The sequence below is a fragment of the Rhinatrema bivittatum genome, chromosome 2 (assembly GCF_901001135.1).
Source record: "Rhinatrema bivittatum chromosome 2, aRhiBiv1.1, whole genome shotgun sequence".
Taxonomy (NCBI): Eukaryota; Metazoa; Chordata; class Amphibia; order Gymnophiona; family Rhinatrematidae; genus Rhinatrema; species Rhinatrema bivittatum.
In genome coordinates, this window is record NC_042616.1 from 621432491 (window position 1) to 621446253 (window position 13763).

At 44.4% G+C, this 13763-nt stretch overlaps 1 protein-coding gene across 14 annotated transcripts in view; it reads left to right on the forward strand.

Moving 5' to 3' along the window:
• DTNA (dystrobrevin alpha) overlaps positions 1-13763 on the forward strand; it is a 715983-nt gene that overhangs the window by 656198 nt on the left and 46022 nt on the right. For all 14 annotated transcript variants that reach the window (XM_029591217.1, XM_029591223.1, XM_029591225.1 and 11 more), the window contains 2 exons: positions 3571-3730; positions 7881-7970. In XM_029591217.1, the coding sequence (XP_029447077.1) occupies positions 3571-3730; positions 7881-7970 (250 nt within the window). The remainder of the gene's footprint in view (positions 1-3570; positions 3731-7880; positions 7971-13763) is intronic.

Sequence of the window (13763 nt, forward strand, 5' to 3'; positions counted from 1 at the left end):
ACAGTGAATGCACTTATAGGTGAGTACAAGAATCTCTTAGTAGCAGTCCACCCAGGATTCAGCATATCAGACAAAATGCATGTTCTGAGAAGTCCCAATAATTCTTCTCTAGGAGCAGTCAGACTGCATTCAAGTAACTTTCAGCTCACACCTGAAATGCTAGTGTTTGCAACTGATCCCCGATAAAGGGGTCTGCAGTACTCTGAAAGCTCCCTTCCTATGTCCACACAGCTACCTACAATTCAGACAAAACAAAAGTTCAGTAGATTTTAGAATACCAGCAGGAAAAAGCTCTTTCCACTTACCAAACAGCTTCTATCCTGGTAACATAGAGGTCCATATTCAGCTTGTTTGTCAGCTAAGCTTGGCTCTTAGCCAAAGGGCAGGAATTGAAAATGCTGCAGTTCTGACCACTGCTGACATAGCCGGTACATTTTTAGCCAGCTAGAACCTTATCTGGTTATGTCAGGGGTAGAACAGCGTTTTCCAGCTAAGTTAGCCAAATAACATTGATTTTCAGCGTTATCCAGCTAATGTAGTCAGATAACTTTAGGACAGCCGAAGAGCAATCATAAAATTAGCCAGATAATCTTATCAAGTTGACTTTAAGATAACTAGATATATTCAGCAGCACATCCGTGCCGCTGAATATCCCAGGTAAGTTAGCCAGATAAATATTCCAGCTGTCCAACAACTGAATATGGACTTCATAGTAAATGATGACAGAAAAATACCAAACTGGCCCAACCAGTCTGCCCAATCATGATTCTTCCACTTTGGATAGATAAGCATATAAATCTAAATGCTTAGCTGAAAGCCAGGTCCCAACTCTCCATGTCTTTTACCTGTGTAAGGGTGTCACCAAAGCGTCCCTTACTACAGTATGTGCATCAGAGTCTTAACAGAGACTGGATATGTGATGTCAGAGACAGTAGGTGTGAGGAGTGGTCCATGACACTCCCCATTGGGAGTGTGTGTTTAACCATACTCTTGAGCCCATTTTGGCTTGTGTTCAGTTTCATCCATCTGCTGTCCTAAGAGACCCAAGAGTGGAGTTCCCAGGCCCTGCAACTTGGGAGATTTCCTTGGGATCGAAGAAGGATCTTGAGAGTGAAAAAGACCAAGAAGTGATCTCAGGGAAGAGGGGAGTTAGGCCCATACTCTTCACATGCATGGAAGATTATTATTCTAGTAAGGGATTTTTATTCTAGTAAAGGATTTTCTTTTTCACACAATACCAGACAATGTGGTAGCGTAAGAGTTTTGAAAGGCTGTAACATTCCCCTTTGTAAGGAAATAACCCAAGGGAGCATGGGGTGTCTGCCCAGTGATCCAGAATGTGCCCCCAAGTTCCAGTAGCAGGTTAAAAGGGGGGTTACATCTGAACTTTCAACCACTTTCCTACCACTGCGTACCATATCAGTCCCAAACATACCCAGTATCTGTTAAAGCATTGGCCTCCATCACCTCCACTAGAATTGCATTTCAGGCCTTGCTGACTTCTTTAGTGATTCTTACAAGACCAACACTAAATCCAAGATTGAGGTCCCCTTCCATGTTTTATTACAACTTATCTAATAAGTGCGCAGCTGCCACCACCAGCAGAGCCATTGTCCAAACGTCCAGCCACCCATGCTCATTGAACTGTGGGTTTTAGCCATGTTACTTCATGCAGGTTACATAACTATCTTCTTGGAAGCCCAATACAGCCATATTAATACTGTTAGGTTCATTATCGCCTCTTCCTGCAGGTTGCCCCTGTAGCTTAGGCTCTGAGCAGGTTACCTCCACGTCTTCTTAGAAGCCCATTGCCATCATTCCACTGCTGTTAGGGTCGTAACACCCACTCTTTGCAGATTACACCTTGGCTACCACCATGGCCTTTGATGCCACTAGGGCATTTCATCTACTATCCCTTCATTTTTTTGCAAGCAAGGATTCTTGAAGTCCATTACCATTTTAGATTACATTACTTGTTTTGGGAGGCCATTCTAGACATCCACTAACTTTTCTTTCAAAAAAACAGCTTTTTTTTCCTGAGTGTACCCCTTAGAGCTTTATATCATGACCCCTAGCTCTACAACTTTATTTCTATTGAAAAAGGTTTATGTATAATATATTATTAATACATTTCAGATATTTAAATGACTCTGCAATATCCCCCCTCTCCTCTCCTCTAGAATATATTTAGGTCCTTAAGTCTCATCTTATATGGCTTTTGGTGCATTTTGGTTGCCTTTCTCTGGACATCCTCTTGCCTCTTTGTGTATATCCTTTTGGTATTACAGCCTTCAGAACTACAAGCAATATTCTAGATGAGGTCTCAGCAATCATTTGTACAGAAGCCTTCTCATCTCCCTTTTTCTGCTATCCACTCCCTAGCATCCCTCTGCCTTTGGCTACCACCTTTTCACACAGTTTTGCTACCTTCAGATCATGAGACACTGTCATTCCGAGCTCTGTGTCCTGTTTGGTGCTCATCAACCCCCTCACTTCCCATCGTGTAACACTCCTTCAAATTTCAGCACACCAAATGCATGACTCTACACTTTTTTGCTTTTCATCTCAGCTGCCAGTCATTCAGCCCTTCACCAGCTTTCTTACATCACTTCTCATTCTGTCTACTCCCTCAGGGCTGTTCACTCTATGATTTCCAAAAAGAGAATCCAACTGTCTCTAGTCTGGAAAGACAACAAAACAGAACACAGCACGCATTTAAACCAATGGTGTCTGTAAGGGGTGTCCAGTTATTTCATTTGCTATGTGCACATAGCTCTTTATATGCACATAAAATTTTACATATGTGCAGAAGTCCACCTTTATGCATGTAAAACAATGAAATGAAATAAAAATAGACAATAAAAGAAACCAACCCAGATAAAATTATATCCATCCACATCCCTATTATTCATTTAAAACGAGAATTTCACAGAATAGTTTTTTACTTTGGAAATCATAATATAAACTAAAACATGTAGATGAATATTTGATCCCAAATTTCAGGTCACCCCAGCTGTTTATGCAAATATGAAGAAACTGAACATGTAGGGGTTCAGCTATTTTTTGTGTAGCAGGACAGGTTTTATTTTAGCCGTGAAAAAAAAAAAATAGTAAGTGAAATAAATTTTTGGAAGCAACTAACCCTTTCTTACCTCTTCCATTGTGAATGACTTATTGCTATTACTATTCTTTGTTCTATAAGCCAGGCGGCTCTTTGCTTTTTTCCTGTTTCTATAATTTTTTTCCCCTCATTCTCATGCATTTGCTTTAGTCGGTGTTCTCCATCCCCACCTTCAAACACCTATTCTTTGCACAGGACCTCATGTTTAAGCAGGGAGAGTACTGTTTCAGTTGCCTGTAAAGCAGTTTGGTAAAACAGAGCTCCCTAATAACTTTGGTACATAGTAATAACGTGAATGATGGGAAATACACTCTATGACTGCAGGGCTGACTGATTTTTTTTGTCTCTCAACTGGAGCTCCAGAGTTGAGAATAAAAACAGCAGTTTACAGCAGTGCTTTGTTGTGGGAAATGTATACTGTGTTTAAGCATTTTTTGCTTATTTTCCAGACTCAAGGGACAGGCTCCCCTCGCTCTTCTCCCAGTCATACCATTAGCCGGCCTATTCCTATGCCCATCAGGTCTGCATCTGCCAGCTCCACCCCTACCCATACACCTCAGGACTCTCTGACAGGGGTTGGAGGAGATGTGCAGGAAGCATTTGCACAGGGTAAGCTCCATCTTACTCTCTACCTGTTTGCTTACATCCTTTGGAACCTTCTCAGCATTTGAAACTTCGGAGAATGCTCTGTCCCTCAGTGACAGATTTATTGAGCTAAGATTAAACTTGTTTTTACATTTAATTTTGTTATTTGTTTGTAAATTATTCAATTAGCTATATTTTTAGAATAACAGGATCTTCCAAGTATATGCATCCATTGTTGACACAAAAATGAATAGTAATTTGCATAGGGTCATAGATAATTATATTATTTTCTCCTAGGACAAGTAGTCCTCACACACATGGGTGACATCATTGGATGGAGCCCGGCATGAAAAACGTATGCTCCTTTTGTTCTTCAGAAAGCGTATTTTTCCTGCACTGGATTCCTCTCATTTCCTCTCAACTTTAGTTAGCCGGTGGTACGGCAAGCTTTTGCCTTCTGTGTGGTTGATTCCCGGTAGTGACGTCCTTCGGTGTCCACTGGTCATTGACTCTCACCAGCCTTCTTTTTGTCATGATGTCATTGGATTTCCATCGAAGCATCCAGTGTCCTCAGACTATGTCCCTTATGGATCCACATGAGGTGTGTATCCTTTGCCTGGGGGCATTACACGATGTCCGGGGGATGTCATTTTGTGACCAGATGGCCCCTGAGGGCCGGCTTGTCCACCTGGACAAGATGGAGAAGCTGGTCCTGGAAGTCCGTGCTCTCGACACCGGCCTCGGGGCATCGATGCCGAAGGAGTGCAGAGAGCCGATGGACACCATTCCCTCATTGTCCACCCCTTCTTCTGGGCCTCCGGTGGAGAGGGGTGATGGAGATCGGCCTTCATTGGCCTCCTTTCGCTCGAGGACTTCGAGATTGTCTCCTTCATCCTTGGCGCTGGTTTGAGCACTGTGGTAAATCCCGAAAACATCACCACTGATCTCCATCCTCCCACAGTGCCGGGCTCGGATTGGCACCGGCGTCTGCTGTGATGCCCCCGAAGCAACCCCGTGGTGAGGAGGTATTGCCCTCCATCGAGGCTCGGGGTCTGAGGCATTCAAGGATTGGCTGATCAACAAGGTGATTTTGATCCAGACTGACAACCAGGTGGCAATGTGGTACATCAACAAACAGGGAGGTACAAGGTATTTCCTCCTGTGCCAAGAAGCTGTTAAGATCTGATCTTGGGCTCTATTGCAGGGTATGGTGCATTGAGCCATGTACCTGGCTGCCGGAGAATGTGGTGGCCAACACACTGAGTTGAGCCTTCCGATCACACGAGTAGTCCCTGAAAAGGAAGTGGCAGATCAGATGTTCTGCCTCTGAGGGACCCCGGATGTGGATCTGTTCGCATTCCCCTGCAACAAGAAGGTGGATCATTTCCGCTCCCTGTCCAGGGGGGATGGCAAACCAGCCTCAGATGCCTTTGCCCGTCATTGGGGCAAGGGCCTTCTGTACTTGTATCCTCCACTTCCACTGGTGATGAAGAATCTCCTGAAGCTCTGACAGGACAGTGAGACTATGAACTTGTAGCCCTCATTGGCCGAGGCAGATCTGGATCCTGATCTTGTGGGATCTCTCCCTTCAGGAACCAATCAGTCTGGGGACTTCCCCAGACCCCATCACTCAGGATCAGGGCAGGCTGTGCCATCCCAGCCTCCAGGCCTTGTCCCTGACTGCCTGGATGTTAAGAGGTTGATTCTGCAACCTCTTGACCTTTCTCATGATGTGTCTCAAGTCCTGGTGCTTCCAGGAAGCCTTCGACTAGGAAGTCTTATGGCCTGAATTGGAAGAGGTTTTCCTTCTGGTGTGAGCACCTTGGTTTGGATCTGTTCTCCTGCTCTACACCAAAGCTGTTTCATTACCTCCTGTACCTTTCAGATGCTGGCTTAAAGACCAACTCCATTAGGATACACCTGAGTGTGATCGATGCCTACCACCAGGGGGAAGGATGGTTCGCCCATCTCTGTGCAACCCATTATAGGTTGCTTTATGCGTGGTCTGCTTCAGTTGAAGCTTCTCCTGCGGCATCCTGGGATCTTAATGAGGTGTTGGCTCAGCTCATGAAAGCTCCTTTCGAGCCGCTGTGTTCTTGTGATCTCAAGTACCTGACCTAGAAAGTCATATTTTTGGTCATGTCACATCAGCGCACAGAGTCAGTGAGCTTCAGGCCTTGGTGATGTATCCACCCTACACAAAGTTCTTCCATGATAGGATGGTTCTGCGTACGCATCCTAAGTTCCTGCCTAAGGTGGTGACAGATTTCCATATTAGCCAGTCAATCGTCCTTCCCACTTTTTTTCCCAGGCCTCATTCTCACCAGGGTGAACAGGCTCTGCTCAGTCTGGATTGCAAGAGAATCTTAGGCTTCTACCTGGATTGAACGGCAAACCATAGGCAGTCTACGCAACTCTTCATCTCTTTTGACAAGAATAGATTAGGAGTTGAGGTTGCTAAGCAGACCCTGTCCAACTGGCTGCAGTTTGGGGGCTATGTCAAGGCTCATTCTGTTAGAGCCATGGCAACTTCAGTGACCCACTTGAAAGTGGTTCCCGTGAATGAGATCTGCAAGGCTGTGATGTGGAGTTCTCTCCACACTTTCGCCTCTCACTTCTGTCTGAACAGGGATGGCCAACGCGCTAGTAGCTTCAGCCAGTCTATCCTCCAGAATCTCTTTCAGCTGTAAAACCCAACTCTTCCTACCTATGGCCCTTTATTCAGGTTCAGGCTGTCTCCTTCTGTTACCAACAGCACCACTGTTGTTGTGTCCATTGGCACGTGGTTAGGTGGTTGTTGGGCATTTGTTTCGGGGACAGCCTATAGCTAGGGATTCACATGTGTGAGGGCAACCATCCTGCTTGACCTAGGAGAAAAAAGAGTTGCTTACCTGTAACAGGTGTTTTCCTAGGACAGCAGGATGTTAGTCCTCACAAAACCCACCCACCACCCCATGGAGTTGGGTTTCATCTCCTTTTCTTTCTCTCTCTCCTTTCCCCCCATAACACTCCTCTGGTTTTTCATGCCTCCATCCAAATCTCATTTCCTATTCCCCTTCCCTTCAATTGTTTGGTTCCCCCCATCTTTAACCTTTCCTCTCTTTACCCTTCCTCTTCCTTGTCTATCTCCTTGTCCCCTTTCTTTCCTCTATCTCCCTTCCTCTCATCACCTCTCTTTTTTCCTGCACTCCTCATCTCCTTTCACCCTCACATATCTCCCCTTACTCCAACCTCTCCATTTTTCCTTCCATTATTTCACAATCTCTTCTCTTCCAGTCTTTCTGTACCTGCCTTTTTTTTTCTCTCCTTTTCTCTGTCTGCTCTGTATTCCTCTCTCTTAGTGTTTGGGTAATTGCCAGGTTCTTGTGGCCTGGTTTGGCCTCTGTTGGAAACAGGATGCTGGGCTTGACGAACCCTTGGTCTGACCCAGCATGGTAATTTTCTCATGTTCTTATGTTCTCTTATCTCTTCCTCCCTCAGCAGCACTGGCTGTAGGGAGGCTGAGAAAGCGCCATGCTTCGTATCCCCGCAGCTTACTCCTCCTCAGTCCTGGTGTGCATCTCTCAGCCACACTCATGAACTGACCACTATTTGCCATGGGAAGGGAAAGAGCAGTCTGGAGAGAGCTGCAAAAGGGAGGAAGGTAGACTGGCAGAGGTAATCCTGGTTTGGCTCATTCCCGGCTTGTCAGCAATATCGATGTCAAGCAAGGCTCAAGGCACACAAGGCTTGCCCAGCACTATGTTGTAGATTATATAATCCATGTGGTCTTGAAATATACACCGCTCCCCCACCCACCCACCAGAATGAAAGCCCTTTATTCACAAAGGGATTGGAATGGATCTTAGTTCTGTTCTTGCTGTTAAGCTTCTTCTGTTGCTATCTGTATACAGCACATTTTATTCTAATAACTTCAAAGGTTTTGGCATTGGGATTGCAGTTGATACAGTAGCATGTACTGTATTAGTACAATTTCCTGGGATATCGTCATCACAGTGCATTTGTGTACAATATCCAAGTCCAGCAAAGCTTTTACAGAGTGTTTCTAAGAAAGTGCAAATGTTTTGCCAATGGATTTTATTAAGTTAGAATGATTTACTATAGTAGCTTAAGTATAAATAACTGTTATAGTAATGAAAAAATCCCTCTTGTCTGGTGTTTTTCCCCTCTTTAGGCACAAGAAGAAATTTAAGGAATGACCTGCTGGTAGCCGCAGACTCCATCACCAATACAATGTCTTCTCTGGTGAAAGAACTAAACTCAGGTGAGAGACTACACCATGAGTGAGAGAAGCAGGAAACAGTATTTGGGGTGACAGAGGACATTACTGAACACCGACTCATGCTTTTGCTGTTCTTTCTTAATAGCACAATAAAATGAACATGGAAAATGTTTTAAAATTCCACACACACACACACACACACACACACACACACACACACACACACACCCACCCCACCACTACCACATGTGTATCTTTGTCCGTTGCTATTACAGGAACTTAAGCTTGGTCAAAAAATCAGATTTGCTAACCTGTAAACAAGGTTCTCTATAGACAAGATGAATTAGCCATTATGTATGGGGTGATGTTATCTGATGGCACAGACACAAATCCAGATCTCAGCTCAGTAAAGACGTAACTGAGCATGTGCGGGAGTTCCCATGCACGCACGCGGCTTCATGAAGCCCCTTGGTTTCTTCCAAGGCTTAAGCTTTAGCAAAGTATTTGATTCTCCAGGGAAATCAGTGGGTATTAAGAATGGATAATTCATCCTGATGTCTCAGAGAACTCTATTTACAGGGAAGAAAACTTGCCTTCTCCATTGACAAGCAGACATGAATTAGCCATTACATGTGGGGAGTCTTAAGCTGAGGGTTGCACAGCAGAAACACTTACTTAAAGCCAGCCTGGCCCAACTGTGGAGAGTGGACTAGTGGGTGAACAGGCTGTGCAGAACCACTTGTCCAAAGTTAGTGTCCTCAGGATATTCTGTCCAGACAGTAGTGGGATGTGAAGGTATGGACAGATGACCAAATAGAAGCTTTGCATAAGTCTTCCAAAGAAGTCGCCATAGCTGTCCCTTAATGAACCTTGACAGAGTCTGTAACCTTCAAGTTTGATAGTACCTAACAGTGCATGATACAGTCCATTAGCCAATTGGACGGAGTTTATTTGGCAACTGCTCTTCCCAATCTATTACTATGAAAGGATACTAACAACTGAGAAGATTGACAGATTCATCTTCAGATAATATACTAGGGCTATCTCACAGTCCACGGAGTAAACACTCCGTTCTCCTCTGTGCGTATGAGGTCAAGTATGGTGAATATGAAACCAGAGCCTTACTTAATCTTCAGGCCAGTGACGAACATGAAAAATAACTCTTTCCAGGTGAAAAACTTCAAGTCCATGACTCAAAAGTTCAAAAGGATGTTTCATGAATTGAAGTCCCAAGGTACTAGAGATTAACATGATGGCAGAAAAAGACCACATGGCCTATCCAGTCTGCTCATTTGCCCAACTAATTTAGCTTTACAATTCCCATTACTGCCTCAGAGATCCCCTTTGTTTATCCCATTCTTTCATGAATTCAGATACTGCTTTTGTCTACACCACTTCTACTGGGATGCTGTTTCATGCATTCACTATCCTCTCTCTAAAGAAAAATTTCCAAGACTACTACTGAGCCTGCTCCTTTCACCCCCATCCCATGACCCTTCATTCTAGAACCTCATTTCTGTTGAAAGAGGCTCACCTCCTATGCATTGAAACCTTGGAGTATTTAAATCTCTCTCTCTCATCTGACCTGTTTTGTCTTTACTGTAGGGTATATATGTTTAGATCTTTAAGACTGTTTCCATATGTTTTAGAGCAAAGACCACTGACCATTTTAGTAGCCACCCTCTGGACCAGACTCTAACTAATTTATATCTTTTTGAAGATATGGTCTCCCGAACTGTACATGGTATTCCAAATGAAGTCTCACCAGGGACCTATATGGGGCAATATCACCTCCCTTTTTCTGCTGATCATTCCTCTCCCTCTGCAGCCAAGCATTTGTCTGTTTTTTGCTATCGCTTTATCCATTTATTTAGCCACCTTAAGATCAACAGATAGGATCACCTCCAAATCTTGCTGTTCTTTCATGCTTAGAAGAATTTCTCCCCCAATACTATACCTCTCCCTTGGGTTTTTGCAGCCTAAATGCATAACTACATTTTTTAGCATTAAATCTTAGTTCCCAAACACTAGACCATTCTTCTAGATTCACTAGATCCCTCTTTACATTTTCCAAAATGTCCTAGTTGTCTACTTTGTTGCAGATTTTGGTATCAGCAGCAAAAAGACAAAACTTTCCTGACAATCCTTCTGCAATGTTACCCACGAAAATGTTGAAAAGAACCAGTCCAAGGACCGATCCCTGAGGCACACTGCTCATAACACCCCCTCTTTGGAGTGAACTCCATTTACCAATAACCTTTGTCACTTCCACTCAACCATTTTCTAACCCAGTCAGTTGCTTTAGAGACCATACCAAGGGTGCTCACTTTATTTATAAGTGGCCTATGTGGAACTGTGTCAAAGGCCTTACTGAAATCCAAGTATACTACATCTAGCACTCTCCTTTGATCCAACTCTCCGGTTACCCAATCAAAGAAATTGATCAGATTCATCTGATAAGATCTACCTCTGGTAAAACCATGCTGCCTAGGATCTTGCAATCCATTGAATTCCAGAAATTGCACTATGCTCTGTTTTAGCTTCAATTCCATTAATTTTCTCACCACAGAAGGTAGACTAACCAACCTGTAGTTCCCAGCCTCTTCCTTACTTACAATTATATGATTAGGAAACACATCTTCCCATCTCTAGTCCCCCAGAACTACTCCCGACTCTAAAGAAGCATTGAAAAGGTCAGTCAGCGGAGCTGCCAGAACTTCTCTAAATTCACTTAGTATTCTCGGATGTATCCCATCTGGCCCCATCATCTTATCTACTTTAAGATTAGTTAGGTCCTCATGAACACACTTTTCTGAAAATTGATTGAGGTTTACCTCACATATATTTGTTTATGTTTTATATGTTCTTGCTCCTGGCCTTTTACAGTGAACACTGAACAGCATTATCTGTTAAATGATTTTGCTTTTTCCTCCTCAGCTTCTACTTATTCCTTCCCCTTACCTCTGAGTCTCACAATGCCACTTTTGCACTAACATATCTAAAAAATGTCTTGGCCCACTGTTTTACCTTATTTGCTATTTTTCTTCCATTTGAATTTTTGCATTCTTGACTATTTTCCCAGCTTCTCTTAGCTTTTCCAGATATTGCCGCCTGTCTTCCTCTTTCTGTGATCCCTTATAGTTTATGAATGCTAACCTTTTCTCCCTTACCTTTTCAGCACTTTTTTAAAAAACCATAGTGGCCTTTTTTACCTCTTTCCTTTATTTATTTAGCTAACAAAAAAGGTTAGTTGCTCTTATAATATATCCTGTAAGTTTTGCCCACTGCTCTTTCACTTCCCTTATATTTTACCATCCAGCTAACAACTCTTTGAGGTACTCCCCCATTTTAACAAAGTTAGTTTTCCTGATGTCTAGGACTCTGACCTTTGAAAAGATCTTCATGTCCTGAGACTAATACTGAACCACTCCCTCTGGTGATCACTGGATCCCAGATGATCATCCACTACAACATGAGAGATTCTGTCCTCATTGGTAAGTCCCAGGTCCAGTATGGCCCCCTCCCATGTAGGTTCCATTACCAATTGACAGAAAGGTTCTCCCAAATCAATCCAGTGCCTTTGAGTCCTTCCCTGGGAGAGTGTTGTAATGATATTGGACCACCCCAAACCCTGAGGCAGCCTGTACTCCATATTTCAACACCAATTTCTGGACTACTGGAAGGCTCGATGTAGATCCTCATCTGTAGATCTTAGAGAAGTTTGTGAACCAAGATAGCTCAGAATTTGCTGGGGGTTGAAGGAATTGAAGCAGTCTACATCAGCTTATTCAAAAATCTAGAGTAGAAGAGAACCTCTGAAGTGGAGATATGCTGTGCAAGTCCAGAAGAGGATCGGATGGAAATACTGATGAGTAATCTCCTAACCACGGGGGAACACTAAGCCATGACCCTGTTGATGAACATTATCAAGATGAAGACATCTACTGGTCTGGTGGGAAAATGTCTGGAAAGAACTTAGAGTGGATTAAGCCTCCTTCTTAACCCTCTGATTCATGAAGGGACTCTCCTGGAGGAGGAGACTCCTTCACATCATGGTTAGGGATTACTCTCAGTGCTGGCAGCTCTTGTGTGACTATGCCCTGGCATAGGACTTGGAGCAGCCCCACTAGGTGGGAAAATTTCCTGTCTTGGATTCAGGGGCTGGCACCACAAGAGTGGGGTGCTTACGAGATAAACAGCAGGAATCTTTCATCCCTGATTTATTGCAGCAAGAGCCCAACAACATTTTGCTCCTTGATGAGGAGCAGCTTTGCTACTTGGCCTTGCTGGTCTTGCACCGAGGTTTAGGTTTGTAACTTACAAGCCACTTCCTTAGGGCTTCCATCTTCCAGATATGGTACTGCCACACTCTAGGGGCCATCTGACCACAGCCATAGCAGTTAGAGGAATCATGGTCTGGGCGCAAAAAGTGAAAGCAGATGGAGTGAGTATCCGTAATGGACATCCGGCTCCGACAGATGCAGGCCTTAAAGCCACTTATCGCAGGTTTCTTGGCCTTGAGCTTCTCCATGTTCTTTGACAACTTGCTTTTTACAATCTCAATTTTTACTCTTTTCTGTTCTGTTTGAGGGGCTGCTGAGGCAGTAGCAGAAAAAATTTAAAGAATCAAGACAGATAGGAGCACTAGGGCACCGAAAAGTAGACAAATTCTAAGAGAGGCTGGGATATGTCCATGCAGTAGCTCAAACGAAGAAAGACTGAGGGGCTCATGAGACAGCGTGTGCATGCAGGAACTGTTAATGTTCAGTAAACAAAGAGCTAGGTCCATGTCTGTTCTACTGGATAACATCACCCTTCAGGTAATGGCTAATTCATGCTTGCTTGTCAAGGAAGAAACTCTGTGCTCTGTTTTTATCTTTCTTTATTGGTACTTATAGCATAGATTTAAGAACATAAAAGTTGCCATACTGGGTCAGACTGAGGGTGTTGCGCCCATCGGTCGCAGATGGCTGCGACCTTTGATGCTCACCTCTCTTTTCCCTGCTACAGCTATTCTCAAGGCCATGGCAGCCTCAGCCTGCAAACGCCGCCTTCCTCGGCGTCCCTGGGACATTGTGGCCGATTCCATCCGCCATTTTAAGTCGAAGATTACTTAGGGCACGCACCCATGTGCCAGGCCCTCTCTTATCCACGTCATGACGGAAACCTCGGGGGCGTCCCCTCAGCATGACGTCACCCGCCAGAAGTATTTAACCCATCCAGCCTATGCTTCCTACAAGTTAGCAAGGAATTCCTGCTTATTCCCCTCCAGAGACGCTACGCTTCGCTACTTGAACTGCTGCTTGAACTTAGAACGCCTTAGGTACCCACTCCTCGGGGGCCTTGTTACGTTCTGGCTATCTGCTCCTCGGAGGCCCTTCCTGCCTGCAGATTCCTGTCTTCCTTATTCAGGACACCGCCAGTTCAGCTTTGTGAGTACTATCATCGCTTCTATCTTGCTGACAGAACCGCCGGTGTACCCTGTGCCTCGGGCCACTACCGTGCTCATCCCAGCTACCTTCCTACAGTCCGGAGTAAGTACCATCATCTACTTTGCTCTGCTGATCTTCTGCACCTTTCTGAACTATTACTCGCTGAGCCTCTGCATACCCCACGCTGCGGGCCATTACTGGATCCACCCTAAGGAATACCATCTTGAGAGATGTTCCCTGGTGTACCTCGCTCTGCAGGCCACTACCAGGGATATCAATATTGAGCAGCCTTACTACTCTGAACTGTCTTCTCTCCATGCTGTGGGTATCACCCACGATTCCAGTACAATAAAGTCTCTCTTATCTGTGTCTGTCTCTGCTGTCCACGCCCATCGTAGTGAGT